Source organism: Ranitomeya variabilis, chromosome 3 (genome assembly GCF_051348905.1).
Source record: "Ranitomeya variabilis isolate aRanVar5 chromosome 3, aRanVar5.hap1, whole genome shotgun sequence".
Classification (NCBI taxonomy): domain Eukaryota; kingdom Metazoa; phylum Chordata; class Amphibia; order Anura; family Dendrobatidae; genus Ranitomeya; species Ranitomeya variabilis.
The window spans coordinates 255,854,487-255,874,632 of NC_135234.1; the positions used below are offsets into that span (position 1 = coordinate 255,854,487).

General features: G+C 48.3%; 1 protein-coding gene across 1 annotated transcript in view; it reads right to left on the reverse strand.

Annotated features, from left to right (window-relative positions):
• The window catches only part of ELAPOR1 (endosome-lysosome associated apoptosis and autophagy regulator 1), a 383,078-nt gene that overhangs the window by 152,302 nt on the left and 210,630 nt on the right, over positions 1-20,146 (reverse strand). Inside the window, exon 10 of the mRNA XM_077295410.1 lies at positions 8,710-8,838. Coding sequence (XP_077151525.1) covers positions 8,710-8,838 — 129 coding nt within the window. The remainder of the gene's footprint in view (positions 1-8,709; positions 8,839-20,146) is intronic.

Consider the following 20,146-nt stretch of genomic DNA (forward strand, 5'->3'; position numbering starts at 1 on the left):
TCTTGGAGGCCAGTGGTGGAATTTTAGTTTTAGGCCCGATCCTATAATTTGTCTGATCCATGAGCTGGATGAGATCCTCTCCCAGGCTGGAAGGAAGTGAGAGAGCCTCCCTCCCACCTGAGAAGGACCGTCACTGGGAGGGTTTCTTGGTGTCCCTGGGGGGCTTGCCAAAATAGAAGCCTTTTCCTCCCCTGGATCGCTTGTCAAAGTTGCTCCTGTCTCGGTCCCTATACTGCTGTCTTCGGAATTTTCGGCCTCTCTGAAAGGAACGCCGAAAGGGCTGAAATGGCCGTTTTGGAAAATTTTTCTTTTTGTCACCGGCTTTTTCCAACACCACATCTAATGCGGGTCCAAACAGGAAGTTCCCTTCACATGGCAAAGAGCAAAGTTTCATCTTTGCCTGTGTATCTCCTGGCCAGCATTTAAGCCATACCACACGGTGCCCTGTGTTGGCTAAAGCTGCTGACTTTGCTGCCAATCTAGCTGAGTCTGCTGATGCTTCAGCTAGAAATGCTGCCGATGCGCTCATGGCCAGTATTGCTTCTAGGATAGTCTCTCTGGGAACTTTTTGTTCTACCTGATCTTCCAGGTTATCTATCCAGATTTTAAGAGATCTAGCTACACTAGTGGCTGTGATAGCTGGCCTTAGTGCCCCTGTCGAGACCTCCCATGCTGTTTTTAGGCAACTGCAGCGCCCCAGAGTCCTGGTCGTTGCAGTAGCATGGTTCAGCCACTAAGGGGGGCCATGCTGCGTTCGATGGCACGGAAGGAGTTCTCTGAGCAGGTATCACAGTCACCAATACATTTCACAGCTGGGCCTCCGGGGGGAGCTAAGGGTGCTATTCATTAGGCCACTCCCCACCATAGTGGGTAAACTGGGGGTCAGGCAGGAAGTTAGAGAGAACGCTGACAGGATTGAACGGAGCAACACCTGGTGGCAGAGGGTGTTGTGAAGGGAGAGACTGTAGGGTCTCTGCCAGGGGTGGGATCCTGGCAGAGGCTTGGCATGGAAAGAACGTAAAGGGACCGTGCCTGCTCAGCATAGCGGCGGTGCCCAAGGAAGGACTAAGAAGCGAGATAGATTGTGCTGAGTGAGAAACGAAATCAAGCGAAAGGAGATACCAGTGAGGGTTGTGCTGAAAGAGGCAGCACCTTACTGAGGCGCACTACCGGTGGCCGGAACGCCGAGGAGGTAAAGAGTTTCAAGCCATACCTCAGACCTACGGCAGGGCAGTTAGCTTGAGGCGGACTGTCTCACGCATCACCCAGGAAGGCAAAGGGGGGTACCAACAGGAGAGGGGCGCAGATAGAGTCCCGGAAGATCTCCGAGCCTCCCCGTCATACGGGTGCGTTCCTACCATAGTATCTGGAGGGACGAGGAAGATCATTGCGAATTAAGTTGTTGTGAGGGAACACGAGAAACAGACAACAGTTGTGGGGTACTTTCCGTAAGCACAGCAGGGAAGGACTGCAACACATAGCGCTAGAAGGAAGGCACCGATTTCCACCTGCAAGGAGAGCTCTGGAAGTGCCATTGGACCGGCCGGACTTGCGCAGCCTGGTGAGCCGTATTCCGGACTGAGGACCCAGAGAGCTTCAGTAAAGAGGTAAAGAGACTGCAACCTGGTGTCCTCGTTATTTACCGCGACCTGCACCCCACAACTGCACCGCTACAACATCACTTATTGCACCGGACGTCCCCCACTGACAGACAGGGCCACGGACCGGGTCTAGCCACCGTGACAACCCCAGGACTGAGACCTAGAGGCCCGGCTCCGGGTACCCCTCGGCCCTGCGGCGGTGTGGGGGCGCTCCAACTTGGCGTCACGAACAGGATCTACTTAAGCCTGAAGAATCAGGTCATGTGTGCCTAGAGACTGTGATTTACTGTACTTTATTGCAAGATTGTGCTGCGCCATTGGCCGCCAGAAGTTCCCGCCAAAAGGCGCCGCCATTGCTACACCCCAGGAGAAGGAGGGTGTGTTATGGGCGGAGACTCCCAGTGTGGCGCGAGAAATGGCTACCGCCCCCTGCACTTCTGGCTGCAAAGAGATGACCTGCCCCAAAACAGAAGACAACCCCCTGAGATGCAACGGCGGGAAGCTGGCGACGGAGAGGCCCGACCTCGGAGAAATGGCGGAGTTAGGTGCATGCACTGCCAGCGACTATCAGGCGGCGATGATGAACGGCGAGTGCCTGAGCGAGGAAGAAGCGGTTCAGGCCTGCCTTTCTTCACCGGAGATGGACCAGAAGGCCGCGGACCCGACAGCAGAGCTACGTCCACCAATCCCGACCTCGGAGTTAGAGGAGGGGGAACCACGGCCAGCGGGGCCGAATCCGAGCATCCCATTGGAGGAGCCCCGGCCCGGGCTGCAGCAAATTCCAGCGTCCTCGTTAACGGACCGGAGCGACACCGATGGAACCATATTAGGCGCAGGTATGGCCGACGTCCCTGCTCCCCTCCGCGAGCCCACTTCCATGACCCACCTCTATCGCAGTAGGGAGCGACTTATCTCGGCAGGGCTAATGGTGCTATCCCCCGATGACCTGGGGAGGATGGTGCCACCGCTGTCGACTGGAGTGGGGGAGCCTGTGGATGTGAGCTTAGATGGAGTAGTTCTTCGGTGGGACACCCCCTGGTTTAGAGCAGATGGATCCCGGGAGAACGGGTCCACTCTTGCGGTGCTTACATGGGAACAATATAGACAGTGCTTGATTCTGCAGTGGAAAGGACGGAAAGGAGCTGAGTCGATGGGCCCAACGAAAGTACAACAACCCCCCCCGGCATGGGATGACAGAGACGCGGTAAGGCGGGGCACTGTGTTGGCCTACCATGTAAAAAGGGGGTGGGGCCTCATACACGAGCCGGGACTGGATACTGATGTTTTCGTTGCGCACTGTAACGTGAGGGCTCCCTGTTGTGGCCGAAGTGGAGAACCGTTACAAAAGGGGGATCCAGTGACCTACAGCCGCCACTTGAACCCACTCGGGTGGTATGCACGAAATGTTCGGCGGTGTGTGTCTGGGCCTGCGGCACCTGCAGCCCCAGATCTGGTCCCGGGAGCGCCTGAACTTGTCACTATCGCGACGGTACGCCTAGTGGCAGCCCCGGAGTTGGCCAGTCGAGTCCATCTGCATGTTCGAACCGAGGACACTGGCGCTGTAGTGACCGGGGTCCAGGAACCAAAGCCACCGGAAGGAGAATAAACCTCGATACCATGGAAAATGTAAATAGTTAACTGTTCATTCCTTTAACTGTTCCTGTTTGCTGCTAAACCCGTCTAGGGTTAAAGGCGACCCCTTTGTTGACCCGGGGTCACTGTTGTTTTCCTGAAGTTTATACAGTTTTAAAAAAGAGAACTGCAGAAATCATGAACTGCGCATGATTCAAACTTTCCCTTGTAAATAGTTTGCACTTTCTTAAAGGTGCTCCCTACTGGTTTTAGTCAAAAAGACACTTTGCGAAGAAACCGTTCCTACTGGTCCTAGTTAAAGACACTTTGTGAAGATACCGGACCGGAACTTTGCATGAGACTGGTAGGCTGAGAAGACGAGCTACCTCAGAGAGACCTGGTCCCCTCTTAAAGGGGATGTGAAGAATTGTACTTGAAAGCGATACTGTTACAGAACAGTAATGTGGTAATAATGCCTTGAAAAGAAAATGTAACTGTTTTACATGCCGAGTTATATGTGTTGAATTTGTTAAAATGTGAAATTTGAATAATGTTTTGAAGACAGGAAAGATGCAGAGAGCCCGTAGGGGTAGAAGTAGAGGTCTGCATAGTTGAAAGTAAGAGAAGTAATAATGAGGGTGAGGATAGAAGGTAAACCCTGCGTCCCCATTGAAAAGTTACTTTATTGCTAAGGACAGAGAGTGAACCCGTAGGGGTTAGAGAGTGAGTCCTTAAAGGGGCCGAGTAGAGCTGGCTCAGAGTTCTTCAACCGAAAGGAATGTTATGTCTATACTGTGTATAGTAGCGAAAGGCAGTAGGCCCTGGCTGAACAGGGCGGTCCTGTAGAAGAAAGGAGAGGCAGTAGGTCTGGTGCCGTAGGGACAGGCGGTCCTGCAGGTTCACAAGAAGGAGAATGTAAAGTTGAAATGCCTTATAATGTGATTATAGGAAGGCCTTTGATAGACTAAGAGTGTGAGTTTCTTAAAGGCAATGTTAAGTTATTATTTCAAAAATTGCACTAAATAGAATACCCGGTTGGGTAACAGAAGTTATTTATACTCTGTAAATTATAAGGTTAATTATGTTTGTAACGTTACAAGTGTCCTCACCTCCCATAAAGGGAAGCCTACTTAAGTATACTTATTGTTATTTGCACTCAACAAAATTGTATGTCTTTTTGCTAACCTGTATTGTTGTTTTTCTTCCCAGTCCCGGAGTACTGTGTTTAACCAGGGGGGAGTGCAGCGCCCCAGAGTCCTGGTCGTTGCAGTAGCATGGTTCAGCCACTAAGGGGGGCCATGCTGCGTTCGATGGCACGGAAGGAGTTCTCTGAGCAGGTATCACAGTCACCAATACATTTCACAGCTGGGCCTCCGGGGGGAGCTAAGGGTGCTATTCATTAGGCCACTCCCCACCATAGTGGGTAAACTGGGGGTCAGGCAGGAAGTTAGAGAGAACGCTGACAGGATTGAACGGAGCAACACCTGGTGGCAGAGGGTGTTGTGAAGGGAGAGACTGTAGGGTCTCTGCCAGGGGTGGGATCCTGGCAGAGGCTTGGCATGGAAAGAACGTAAAGGGACCGTGCCTGCTCAGCATAGCGGCGGTGCCCAAGGAAGGACTAAGAAGCGAGATAGATTGTGCTGAGTGAGAAACGAAATCAAGCGAAAGGAGATACCAGTGAGGGTTGTGCTGAAAGAGGCAGCACCTTACTGAGGCGCACTACCGGTGGCCGGAACGCCGAGGAGGTAAAGAGTTTCAAGCCATACCTCAGACCTACGGCAGGGCAGTTAGCTTGAGGCGGACTGTCTCACGCATCACCCAGGAAGGCAAAGGGGGGTACCAACAGGAGAGGGGCGCAGATAGAGTCCCGGAAGATCTCCGAGCCTCCCCGTCATACGGGTGCGTTCCTACCATAGTATCTGGAGGGACGAGGAAGATCATTGCGAATTAAGTTGTTGTGAGGGAACACGAGAAACAGACACAACAGTTGTGGGGTACTTTCCGTAAGCACAGCAGGGAAGGACTGCAACACATAGCGCTAGAAGGAAGGCACCGATTTCCACCTGCAAGGAGAGCTCTGGAAGTGCCATTGGACCGGCCGGACTTGCGCAGCCTGGTGAGCCGTATTCCGGACTGAGGACCCAGAGAGCTTCAGTAAAGAGGTAAAGAGACTGCAACCTGGTGTCCTCGTTATTTACCGCGACCTGCACCCCACAACTGCACCGCTACAACATCACTTATTGCACCGGACGTCCCCCACTGACAGACAGGGCCACGGACCGGGTCTAGCCACCGTGACAACCCCAGGACTGAGACCTAGAGGCCCGGCTCCGGGTACCCCTCGGCCCTGCGGCGGTGTGGGGGCGCTCCACAACTGTCCATTTTTCTGTCTAGATGTTCTTTTAGAGAACCTAAATCCTCGAATGGCAGGGAGGATTTTCTGGCAACTTTTGAAATAGCCACATCAATTTTTGGAGCTCTATCCCACGATGAGGACGCCTCCTCCTCAATAGGATATCTTCTCTTTAGGGAGTTGATTATCTGGGACTTTTTCCTCTGGTTTTTGCCATTCCCTCTTAACCAGTTCCTGTAACTGTTCATTAATAGGGAATGACCTCCGTTTTTTTCTTTTGCAGACCACTGAACATAAGTTCCTGTGCTGTCTTTTTTGCTTTCTCGTCTACCAGCCCCATGGTAGAGCGAACAGCTTTTATAAAGCTTATCCGTAGCCTCCACTGGAAATGTATCTTCCTCCTCTGAGCTACTATCTGAGCAATGAGCTGTATCTGAGTGCTCTTCTAACTCCGAAGAATCCCTCTGGGATGCTACTGAGGGGCTGGATCTGTCCCTAGATCTGGTATCCGTGTCGTGTCTGTAGCGCTTTCACAGACTTACAGACCTCCGACTGGATTAGAGATCTTAGGCTCTCCGTAAAGGATGGCGTTTCCTCCGCCACTGTCCTATTAATACACTCCTGGCACAGTCTTTTACTCCAGGATTTTTTTAAAGGCTTTTTACACAAGGGACATTCCTTATTTTTAGCTTTTGCCTTATATTTTTTGGGGACCTCCTATACTCCACCCCCCAATGTATGTAAGAAAAGAGGGGAGAGATGGAGACAAGAGAAGAGAAAAGGACAGAGTGCTGGACTTTCTCGAAGTTCACTCACCACTCGGACGCTTTCAAAGTACGGGTACCGGATCCGGAGGTTGGCTGGTTCTCTCCGTGTCTCCCAATGAGACCAGGGACCCCTCCTTGGTATGGCGATCCGTCCGCACGCTGTCCGAGCGGATTCTGCTTCTGCCATGGCGTATCTGGCTCTTCTCACTTGAGCGAGACCGTCTCCCCTGCACCTCTTGTTGTGGCATTAAATGCTCCGGCGAAAAACTCTCCATCTTACCGACTACCACGTAACAAGAGCAGTCACCATAAACCTGACCTGGTTAGTGACACAGGGCAGCACTTCTGAGTCCTTTAAATACTCACTTCCTCCTCTTTTTTTTTTTTTTTTTTTAAATGAATCACCTGGTTGATCCTGCCTTTACTGGTCGCTTAGTAGTCTGGTGTATGTGCGCACCTGTCATGTTAATCTTATTGATTGATTACCTGGCTGATAGTGCCTCCACCACTTCCGGTGCCCATAGATGCAATCAATCACCTGGGTGATCCTGCCTCTGCCGGCCGCCCAGCGCAACGCTTGCGCAGTGAAATCATACCTGAGCGCGCACCCGAGAACCACTTCTGGTGTGCGCTGTCTGCCGGCCGCCCAGCACGATGCTTGCGCAATGTGACTGTCAGAGTTCGCCTCTGGCCTGGCTGACCCTTCAACTGCCGGCCGCTTAGCGGCCCGGCGTGTGCGCATTGTGTACTGGCTCATGCGATCCCCCGGCAACCACCATCGGGGTGCGCACTGATCTCTCGGCCCTTCCTCTGGTCCCCGCTCGATCCCGGGTCCAGAGCCAGGGATGCGCTTCCCTGCTTCCAGCATCAGCTGAGCGCCGCATAGACACGCCCCCTCACTTTGGTGGTGAGGTGTAGAGCGCCGAGGAGGACACATGCACAGCATTACCACTCACCCCTGCAGCTCCATGACGTCCTGCAATGCTGCCCCAATACCTCGCTCCACCTGGAGAAAACATCATGCTGCTCCTTGCAGGTACCATCCGTCTTCGGGGAGTGGGGAGGGGAGGGTTGCTTTGTGCTCAACAGGGAGTATACCCATACACTGAGGAGCCCTAATTGCCCAGGCACTGATGCGCTTCACAGGCTGCATGGCCACCATAAGACAACAGGGAGGGGGGCACACCACTGTGGCCTCCGAGGACCTAAACAGCAGGTAGATTCTCTTGTGGGCACAGGGATGATACACTGACCGTGACCTCCGAGGCCCTATCTTCACCCGGGCGTCGTCGCGGGCCGTGGCCATGCTTTGCTCAGGGGGGACATGGAATACATGGCCACCGAGGAGACTACCGATACCTGGTGACAGGTGCAGCAAACCAATGTCTGCCCAAATCCACCTGACCCAGGCCCAGGCATCATCTTCTGTTCTTCAGAAGTCTTCTATCTTGACGGTTCCCCATCAAGGACAGGAAACCAACTGATGTGGAGAGAGGAGCCGCCCCTTTTATCTTGAAGGTTTCCTATCCTTGAAGGGCAGATCCCCTCTCTCGTGGTGCCGTCATGTATTATGGAAAAAATGTGTTCCAGTCCCAGGGACTACATGAATCGTTGCTGTTCAATACTCGCAATACATGCATAGATTGAATGTTTATTAAGCAGTCCCTGGATGTGGGTGCGGCTGTCTGAAAAGTCCTGTCTATCAAAATATTAAATTAATTACCGTAACCCTATCGGTAAACACCCTAATGAGAGAAAAATTGAGATGGCAAAACTGCAGTTTTTCAGTCACCACAGCGCCGTAAAAATCAGTTTTTGTGTATGCAATAGATGGCAGTCGGTGATTCCCTGGAAGGTCTTCTCACTTGGGCTAGTTATCAGCATGATCAATTCAATTTCTACTTGCTTAGGCTTCTTTTACACCTGCCGTGTTTTTGCAGCCCATTTTTGCGGACCCAATACATTTCTATGGGGCCACAAAAATACATCGGACCTCGACACACCATATGGCAGTGACGGCCATATTTATGGCCGTGAAAAAATATCGAGCCTGCTCAATATTTTTCACGGCTTACGGACACGGCCTCCATTGAAAATTAATGGGGCCGCAAAAACAACGGAAGCTTGTTTTTGCGGTGCGCCATGAATACCTTTTTGCGGAACGCCTTTTTTTGTTTCAATACTTTTTCCCTAGTGTTCAAAACCAGAAAAGCGGAAATCCACAAGATTTTTTAGGCCCGTTTTTGCGGGAGACCGTGAAAATTGTGGCAATACGGCCCTTAAAAACGGGCCACAAAAATCATGGCAAGTGTAAAAGAAGCCTAACAGTGTTTCTACCACAAGACAAAAAAAAAAGAAAAAAGTAGGAAAAAAAGAAGCAAACATATAGCAAAGTATATTTTCTATCTTAACTTACCAGCCGCTTGCTGATATTCAAAGTTCAGCCCACTCATTACTATGCTGTGCATGTTTGAAGGCAGGGTATTCCACCATTTGTACTCAAAACCAAGTGCAGCTTCTGTACCAACTGGGCACTCAATACAGACTGCAAGGAAAGAGCAAAAAGAAACCAAAAAATTGGATTGCAAAGTAAAGTACCAGTTTTATAAGTTAGTTATTTAATGCCTAATTGATACCAAACATAAGCAATTTTTGAAAAGGTTAAAACCCAAGTGTGTATGATCTGGAGGTTTGATGCCTATCCCTCTTCGGACCACAAGTGGTTAGCTTGTATAGGGAACTTTAACATTTTGCAACCATTCAGTGAGGCCAGAGTCCTTTGCACAAAGTTAAAAGCTTCTTTACTGGTATTCTTTAAATAAGGTTTCAATACTTGGGAGAAAACACAGTAATTCTTCAACATTTTTTCTGCAGTAGACAGAGGCTTATACTTGGGGTCGCTCACATGAACGTATAAAACAGCCTAGTGCTATGTGATAAAACATAGCATAGCACTAGGACCATGGATATTCTATGGGGTAGCTCATATCTGCAAATATTTTCTAATGCTATTGCATCCAAGAATTGGATCGCACTCACTCATACAAGTCTATGGGTGCGTGTGAAACATCAGACTGCACTCAGATATCAAACAAGTTCAGGACGATTACCGTGGATGCTGACAATGGAGGAGATGGAGACTTTTCTTTCTCTATCTCCTCCGCACCTGTGCTGCAATTCTCTCATGCGAGAGAATGTAAACACAGTGAACTGACACTTGGCTCACGCTCGCAGCAGAGTTTGAGAAGAGTGTAAACTATAATATCTCATATGATGCTCTTGCATTGTATGCTATAGGCTAATGTGACCCCGGCCTTCGTTTTCGCTACATATGGAATATCTTGATGGCACTGTTACAATTTCAGAGTGAGAGGGTACTGCTGAGAGTTACCTGGCTCTGACTTTCAACTTTATTTATCCTACAGTAGAGAGCTCGTGCTCTATCCTGGTTGGAATAAGACTTCAGTAACCTTCCAGGAACGGTTTACCACGTTGACCCATAGCCCACTACTTCAAGCTCCTTAGGGAAATTACTCTTCCCTCTGCTCTGTTAATGCTATGGAAAGGAGCCTTCTTATTACTTGTCCTTCAATCCTTGCATTCCGGCCATCTGAGTAGCTAGTTGCTGTAGAACTTGATCTAGAACTTTCTTTAACCCTTCCGTTACTCTGTCGCTAACACTCACTCTCTTTTTTCCGTTATATATCACCACTCCTGTGTTTTTATTTTTTTTAACTCACCGCTGGAATGATGATACTAAACTAAGTTCCCTAACCTATACTTAGAAGCCATTGTCTTCAGCTTTTCATTGTGCCCCTCCAATCCCATACCACCATCTTGTGACTGCAACTTCTGACTGATGGGAACCCAGAGGAAACTGTCAAAAAAGCTCTCAATGTAAAACTATGTGAGCTGCGTTCTGGCCTCGTTCAGGCTCTTATAGGCTTACACTGACTTGTGATTTTCAGATCTCTCCAGCAAACACTGTAGTGTTCTGACAGGTGACAAACTTCTAGAGATCTACAGGAGTAGCGCTGACTAAAAGGTTAAGATGCAAACTTGTAAGTATAAGACTAAGGACAGGGAACTTAGATTTGTAGCACCACTCCTGTGCTGCAATAAAAAATAAAAACACTGGAGCAGTGCTATAAATTGAATCTGCTAGCATTTGTTTTGCAAGTCATCATGCCATTGTCATATATTGTATTAACAGCAATAGGTGCCAGACAGCCGGGCTCAGGAACAGAGCCTGCTATATACTTGCTAGCAGTTTAGACAGTGGGAGAAGTGCCCCTCTATCATTATTTCAATATATTTATGCAAGCTGTAGTTTTAAGGAACAACTTCACTTCTTAACTAACTTCGAGGCTTATATGCCAGAAAACCCCATTTTTAAAACTGCACCCCTCAAGTATTTAAAGCCACATTCAGAAAGTTAACCCTTCAAGTGCTTTACAAGATTTAAAGCAAACTAGTAGAAAAAAGAACACTTTGCCATCTGAGAAAATAAAGAACCTCATCCACAACCACCACAAAAGACTTCAAGCTGTCATTGATGTTAAAGGGGGCTATACACGGTGTTAAGAAATGAGGTATGTAAACTTTTGATCACGGTCATTTGGATGTTTTGGGTTGTCATTATGATCTAAAAAGAGAAAACACAGTAGTTTGACAATAAATGGCTTCACCCAACCACTAACCATGAGTGGAGAAAAAGTTTTGGCGTTATTTACTATATAATTGTTTAAGGGTCACTTCCGTCTGTCTGTCCCGGATATTCATTGGTCAAGGCCTCTGTCTGTCATGGAATCCAAGTCGCTGATTGGTCGTGGTCGTGGCAAAACAGCCTCGACCAATCAGCGACAGGCACAGTCCGGAAGAAAATGGCTGCTCCTTCCTCCCCGCAGTCAGTGCCCGCTCCGTACTCCCCTCCGGTCACAGCGCCCGCTCCGTACTCCCCTCCGGTCACAGCGCCCGCTCCGTACTCCCCTCCGGTCACAGCGCCCGCTCCGTACTCCCCTCCGGTCACAGCGCCCGCTCCGTACTCCCCTCCGGTCAGGGCTCACACAGGGTTAATGGCAGCGTTGACCGCGGTGTATCGCACTCGGTTAACGCTGCTATTAACCCTGTGTGACCAACTTTTTACTATTGATGCTGCCTATGCAGCATGAATAGTAAAAATATGTAATGTTAAAAATAATAAAAAAATAGTTACATACTCACCCTCCGGTGGCCCCCCCGGGTCGAAGCAGCCGGTTACCGATGCTCCTCGCGACGCCCCGGTGACCGCTGCATGCAGTGCGGTCTTGCGAGATGATGACGTGCGGTCTCACGAGACCGCTACGTCATCATCTCGCGAACCGCAATGCAATCTTCAGACCAGAGCACGCGAGGAGCATCGGTAACCGGACGCTTTGATCCAGAGGCTCCAGAAGGTGAGTATGTAACTATTTTTGACTGGGCAATATACTACGTGGCTGGGCAATATACTATGTGGGCTGCGCAATATACTACGTGGCTGGGCAATATACTACGTGGGCTGGGCAATATACTACGTGGGCTGCGCAATATACAATGTGGGCTGGGCAATATACAACGTGGGCTGCGCAATATACAACGTGGGCTGCGCAATATACAACGTGGGCTGCGCAATATACAACGTGGGCTGCGCAATATACAATGTGGGCTGCGCAATATACTACGTGGGCTACGCAATATACAACGTGCGCTGCGCAATGTACTATGTGGACTGGGCAATATACTACGTGGGCTGCGCAATATACAACGTGTACTGTGTGGGCTGCGTAATGTATTGCGTGGGCTGCGCAATGTACTGCGTGGGCTGTGCTATGCACTACGCATACATATTCTAGAATACCCGATGCGTTAGAATCGGGCCACCATCTAGTAGATATATATTTCTGGACTTCAGGTTTTTTTTTTTTTTTTTTTTACACGGTGCACTGTGTGGCATGGCTGATAAGACATCGTCATTCTTCAGTACGAATATAGCAATACCATATTTATATCATATTGTTAGGTTTTGCTTTGTTACACACTAAAAACAATTTTATAGAAAAAAAAAATAGTTTTTGCATCTCCACATTCTGAAATATTCTCTTCAACCAACCTAATGGACTGACAGTGAATAAATACATTATTTTTCGAGAAATTGAATAAAATAAATTTAAATATTACAAATTTTACTCAATACCTTTATTTAGTAAAAATTTTTACAAAAAGATAATCTTTATTTAGTCAACTTTAGGATTTTAATCCTGTCAGCTGTTCTAGCAGTTTCCCAGCTGTGACATAGTAGGATGGACTGTGTAAAGATGTCTGCTTGAGACAGACATTGGATGAAGGTAGCGTCCTTCAAGTATCGTCAAAAGAGAATGCTCGCAGTGGGAAAAAAGATAATCTTGTAGTTATGATACCTTTTAATGGCTAACAAAAATAAAATAAATGATGTTACAAAGCAAGCTTTCGAGGTTTCTCAGGTCCCTTCCTCAGGGATGGTGTAACAAAGTTTCTTAAGAAGCACAAATGTATGTACAAAAAAAAAAAAAAAAAACACATTCAATACATTTCATCCCGCAATAAACTTTACATTGAACCACTCAAAAATGGAAATCAACTTTATGTATACCACCATAAAAATTCAAAATGGTTCAATACAGACTTTGGTGTATTGGAAATCAATTCAAACCCATTAAAAAGTCCATAGTCTACAACCAGGCCCTTAGATAAAATCGTATCTCTTCCAGCCCCTCAGACAGGGTTGAGCACTTAATCCATCTTAAAAAGACATTTTTAAATCAATGCTACCACCCCACCTCCATTGATGATCAGATCATTACAACTACAATGATCCCTAGAAATCAATTACTTCAATTCGGAGAAAAAGGGGAATATAATAGTGTACTTCTGGTGGTGACCCACAACCCACTGCTTGAGGTGCTGAGAAAAACTGCTAAAAAACTTCAACACATCTTACACAAGGATGACCGAATAAACACAATATCCAAAGACCCTCTCTTGCTGTGCTACAGGCAACCTCCAAATTTATGAAACATCATGATCTGAAGTTCAATGCCCTCGGATATACCAATAGAAACTTATCCTTGTTCTGCCAAACCTGCAATCATGTAGAGACCAAAGGAAGGATAGAGATTCCCAACAACCAGCAAGATTATAGGATTTCCAGGACATTCACATGTTCTTCTTCCAATGTGGTGTGCTTAATTCTGTGCACTGTGTGTCCTATTGGGGGCTTCTATGTGGGAGAAATAGAACAGAAACCAAGAGCAAGGATGAGGTCTCATCACCACACTGTTACAGATTTAAAAAAAAAAAACATTTACTGGTGGCCAAACATTCCTGTGGTTCCCAAAAACATGGTAGGGTTTGGGAATACAAACTTAAGGTACCGTTACACTAAACGACTTACCAACGATCACGACCAGCGATACGACCTGGCCGTGATCGTTGGTAAGTCGTTGTGTGGTCGCTGGGGAGCTGTCACACAGACAGCTCTCCAGCGACCAACGATCAGGGGAACGACTTCGGCATCGTTGAAACTGTCTTCAACTATGCCGAAGTCCCCCTGCAGCACCCGGGTAACCAGGGTAAACATCGGGTTACTAAGTGCAGGGCTGCGCTTAGTAACCCGATATTTACCCTGTTACCATTGTAAAAGTAAAAAAAAAAAAAAAAACACTACATACTCACATTCTGATGTCACATCCCCCGCCAGCGTCCACAGGGTTAAAACTGCTTTCGGCAGGAGCGCTTGCTAATGCTGCGCTGCTGCCGAGAGCTTCCTGCACTGAATGTGTCAGTGCCGGCAGTAACAGCGGTGACGTCGCCGCTGTGCTCAGCTTTACGGCTGGCGCTGCCACAGTCAGTGCAGGAAGCTCTCGGCCGCAGCGCAGCATTAGCAAGCGCTCCTGCCGAAAGCAGTTTTAACCCTGTGGACTCCGGGGGACGTGACAGACATCAGAATGTGAGTATGAAGTGTTTTTTTTTTTTTTTTTTTTAACTTTTACAATGGTAACCAGGGTAAATATCGGGTTACTAAGCGCGGCCCTGCACTTAGTAACCCGATGTTTACCCTGGTTACAAGTGAACACATCGCTGGATCGGTGTCACACACGCCGATCCAGCGATGACAGCGGGTGATCAGCGACGAAATAAAGTTCTGGACTTCTAGCTCCGACCAGCGATATCACAGCAGGATCCTGATCGCTGCTGCGTGTCAAACACAACGAGATCGCTATCCAGGATGCTGCAACGTCACGGATCGCTGTCGTTCTCCTTGGAAAGTTGCTCAGTGTGAAGGTACCTTTAGTAGAGTCTTTGATTCCATCCACACAGAACTAAATCTGTCAAGAGGATTTATGACACACTACAGAATCTGAGTAATCTGCTCTAGAGACATTGTGGGCAGCAGGCCTCTGATCTTTCTTGGATATTGGAATTATAACACATTCACACTACTAATCTGATCCCATTAAGGATTCATTTTCTGAGCTCTGTTTGTTTATTTACATGCTCATTTATTATACCTTGCCTCTTTTTTGTTTGTTTGTGCATAGATTTGTGTTTCTTCAGAAATTTTGTTATACCATGTCTAAGGCTACTTTCACACTAGCGTCGTGCACTGCACGTCGCAATGCATCGTTGTGGAGAAAAAACGCATCCTGCAAAGTTGTCTGCAGGATGCGTTTTTTCTCCATAGACTTTTATTAGCGACGCATCGTGTTTTGGCGCACCGCCGCCACAAAAAACGTTACATGTAACTTTTTTTGTGGGTCGGGATGGCCATTTATGACCGCGCATGCGTGGCCGAAACTCCGCCCCCTCCTCCCCGGACCTTACAATGAAGCAGCGGAAGCGTCGGGCATTTTCTTCACAGTATGTGTCGGTACGTCGGGCCGACGCTAGTGTGAAAGTAGCCTAAGGAAGGAACAGACTTAAGTCTTGAACGCTTGCTTTGTAACATCATTTATTTTATTTTTGCTAGCCATTACAAAGGTATAAACTACAAGGTGATATGATAACCAATACTAGATAACACCGGCGTTCGCAACTGGATAAAAAAATTCCACCCTGAGGGAAAAAAAGGGGGGAAAAGAAAAAAAAAAAAGTGTGTGGAGTAGGAACACAGGAGAGAACAGTACCGCCCCCAGCTGCTGGAATCTAAACAGAATATGTGCCGATTCTGTACAGAGCGTACTAGCGTCACAGTTGTTTTCCTCCAAACGCGGTATCTTATATTTGAGGACTGATACAAGGTGATATGATTTTTCTTACTGAGAGCATTTCTTTTTTCAACTGGCTAACATGGTACCAAACCCTTTTTTCAGGTATCCTGAATATGCATTTCTCTGTTCACTGAACCGGACAGGAGGAGTGGAGGAGTGGAGCGATTCAAGCAGGAGAAGATAAATGTTCTTAGGCAAAGAAAGCTTCTATTGGTCATTCTGGCTTATTGGAGCAAAGGGGGACAGAGTTGATAAACAATACAAACTGTCTTTGGCCATCCCAGGCATTTCTATTCAGTCTGACCGAATCCTCTCAGAATCATGAGTAAAAATGTATGTTACACTGTACGTGCTCTCATTTGTAGGAGTATACGCAGGGGCGCAACAAAACAGGTGCAGGGGTTGCATCGGGGGCCCATGAGTTTCAAGTTACGCCACTGGGTACACGCTTTCCGTTAAGTGCTAGGGTGTGCACAGGCACGGACATTTAATACCAAGATAGTGTAAAGTTTAATTTTTTTCTTACAAAATTCCAAAAAAAAATACAACTTTTCTTCAGTACAAACTGATTAACATACTAAACACAGTCCTTTCACGGTGGCTGGGTAACAATGAGGCTCGTTTCCTCCATCTCCTCCTGCCAACCACGACCAACAGAGAGTAGAGGATTATCCTCTTCATCTGACAGTTGCTTGCCCATCACCTCTTCCTCCTCCATTTGATCCTTAGGTCTTGCACCTTCGATAATAGTTTGCCTGTTATCATCTACAGCCCCCTTCGATCTTAGTAATTCACCCTCCCTTGGCACCCGCCTGTTTGACAACAGTCTTGATCTTAGAGACAATATTATCCCTTCCGCATCCTCCTCTGCTTCCTCCTCTTCTTCTGGGACCACCATCTCCTCAGGCAGGCTATTCAAAGTCTGCTCCAGCGTATAGATGACCGGAATAGTGATGCTAATTATGGCGTCATCAGTAGTGTTGAGCGATACCGTCCGATACTTGAAAGTATCGGTATCGGAAAGTATTGGCCGATACCGGCAAAATATCGGATCCAATCCGATACCGATACCCGATACCAATACAAGTCAATGGGACTCAAGTATCGGACGGTATCCCTGATGGTTCCCAGGGTCTGAAGGAGAGGAAACTCTCCTTCAGGCCCTGGGAACCATATAAATGTGTAAAAGAAAGAATTAAAATAAAAATTATCGCTATACTCACCTCTCCGACGCAGCCGGGACTTCAGCGAGGGAACCGGCAGCGTTGTTTGTTTAAAAATCGCGCTATTACTTGGTTACGTGAATTCCCGGCTTGTGATTGGTCAGGTCGGCCATGTTGCCGGGACGCGGACCAATCACAGCAAGCCGTGACGAAATTACGTCACGGCTTGCTGTGATTGGTCCGCGTCCCGGCAATATGGCCGCCCTGACCAATCACAAGCCGGGACGTCACGGGAGGCTGGACACGCGCTCATTTTAAAATGGGCGCGTGTCCAGCCTCCCGTGACGTCACGGCTTGTGATTGGTTGCGCCGCGATCAACCAATCACAAGCCGGGAGGCTGGACGCGCTCATTTTGAAATGGGCGCGTGTCCAGCCTCCCGTGACGTCACGGCTTGTGATTGGTTGCGCCGCGATCAACCAATCACAAGCCGGGAGGCTGGACGCGCTCATTTTGAAATGGGCGCGTGTCCAGCCTCCCGGCTTGTGATTGGTTGACCGCGACGCAACCAATCACAAGCCGTGACGTCACGGGAGGCTGGACACGCGCCCTTTTTAAAATGAGCGCGTTTCCAGCCTCCCGTGACGTCACGGCTTGTGATTGGTTAATGGCGGCCATGTTGCCGGGACGCGGACCAATCACAGCAAGCCGTGACGTATTTTCGTCACGGCTTGCTGTGATTGGTCCGCGGCCCGGCAACATGGCCGCCCTGACCAATCACAAGTCGGGACTTCGCGTAACCATGTAAAAGCGGGAATTTTAAACAAACAACGCTGCCGGTTCCTGCGCTGAGGTCCCGGCTGCGTCGGACAGGTGAGTATAGCGATATTTTTTATTTTAATTCTCTATTTTACACATTTTAACATTAATGTTGTTCCGATACCCGATACCCGATACCACAAGAGTATCAGAATCCCGGTATCGGAATTCCGATACAGCACGTATCGGCCGATACCCGATACTTGCAGCATCGGAATGCTCAACACTAGTCATCAGTGCTAATGCAGCGCCCCAGAGTCCTGGTCGTTGCAGTAATGTCGCTCTTCCACCAGGGGGAGTGATATTACGTCTGATGGTACTAAAGGAGTTCACCTGACCAGGTATCACAAGTCACACACTACACTTCACACTCCAGTCCACCAGGGGGAGCCTTGCTTCTATCTATTAGGGCACTCCTCACACACGGGTAAAACTGGTGGGTTGGATAGGAAGTTAGGCAGAAGCTACCTGGGTTTGACCCAGAGAGGACCGGTCAGGCAGACAGAGGAAGAAGGAGGAACATCTGAGCTGCAGACAGAGGGTCCCTGTCAGGGGTGGGATCCTGACAGAGGCCAAGCACGAGATAGAGCGTTACGGAGCTGCGCCTGCACCCATTGAGGCAGCATCCTAAGAAAGGACACGAAGAGAAGTGTATTGTGGAGAGTGAGAAACGAAGTTACAGCACAAGGAGATAATACCGGGAGGAGTTCTGCCCCAAGATCGGCAGCCTCCTTCTGAGGCACGTAGCCGGTGGCCGGAACACCGAGGGAGTAATTGACTCTACGTATTACTTCAGAGACCGTCAGGACAGTCAATTCCAAGTTGGTTGCCCGACCTTAATACCTAAGAAGACACAGAGGCAAATTGTGGGAGCGGGGCGTCACTAGGGTCCCTATAAAATATCTCCAGGCCTACCCCGTCATACGGGTTGTCCTATCCATACCATCTGGGGGACAGAGAGAGAGAAGATCAGAAACATCCACGAAAGTTGTGAGGACTATCCCGTGGTGCTCACAAGGGAGGTACTACAACACACAGGCGCTAGTAGGAAGGCTACTGATTTCCACCTGGATAAGGGAACTCTGGATGTGCCTTCGGACCGGCCAGACTCTGCTTGCCCTGTGAACGGTACTCTGGACTGTGGACTCTGAAGTCTTCAGTAAAAGGTAAAGAGACTGCAACCTTTGTGTCCTCGTTATTCATTGCGTCTTACACCATGCACCATCACCACCTACACAACTGGGAAGCCCTGGGGACATACTTCACCTGTGGGAAGGTATACCATCTAGCTGCCATTCCATCACCCCAGCGGACCCCTAGCAGCGTCGGTCACCCTGACAGAGTACCACAGGTGGCGTCACGAACACCAGACAAACTTCCCCTTTAATTGGACGCCCCTCAGAAGGGCCACGGACCGGGTCGGGCCACCGTGACATCCCCAGAACCCAGAGAGATAGACCCGGTACCGAGTACCCCATTGCCCTACACGTGGGGGCGCTCCACTAACCATCTTAGTAGCCATTTCAAAACTGTGCAGAAGGGTGCAGAGGTCCTTAATCTGTGCCCACTCTGTAAATATATGTACCACGTACGTACTGCATTGGCCCAGGCTATAGAACATGACATGCTGTCTCAGAGCTCATTGCTGCTGCCACAGTCACTGCAACATGTGCAGAGTGGAATTCCACCGTGTAGGTACATCTCATATCAACCTGTTAACTGGCATTGACAAAGACCTCTGTATCGATGCAAGTCAATGAGCAGAGGGGTACGAACGGTGGAAAGGAGCACACAGCTTATGTGTTTTCAGTATTAAAGAGAAGGTGCCATCAAAAAAATTTTTTTTTTTTTGCAGCAACAGTGCTGTTGGCTATATAGCCAATGCTGCTCCCACTCAGAGGATCCCTCTATTAGATGTACACAAGAATCATAATGATCCTAACTCCCATTAGCAGCTATAGCTGACTGTGGAAAATAGCAGAGGACCTCCCATAGAGCCGAACACATACGATACCATGAGCCAGCTACAAGCGGAGAGCAACCTAGTATTATCAAGCGCAGGTGAAGCGGAGACCCGACGCGTGTCGCCACACTGCGGTGGCTTCGTCCTCTCTGAGTGGGAGCAGCATTGGCTATATAGCCAACAGAACTGTGTTTTTTTTGGTGGTATAGTGCCATCTTGTACAGATGTGACATTGTTAAGTCTATTTATACAGCAACTATTCTCCCTTACTACTGCCCATATTGCACTTGAGTAGGGAGGTGCTACATGTAGAGGTTATTCCATCTGTCAAGCTTATTTTGCACATATTAACCCTTTTCCCCTATAACTGTCTATTTTTGTACTTTAGAAGGGAGGATTGTTATCTAGACGTTATTTTCACCTTTGGTATTCATTTTTGGGTTGTGTCCAAATACTGGACAGTGAATCACAATGCTGTCCATATAGGCACCCTATTTAGGGTCAGGGGTCCTAGTAAACCTGTGCAGGTGTTAGCCATATTGTAGGCTCTGTGTATAGGAAAAATGTGTTTCCTTTTTTAACTGTTTTTAAATTTTGTATGGTTTTTACTACTATATGTTCTGATTTGTTATTGTACTTGAAT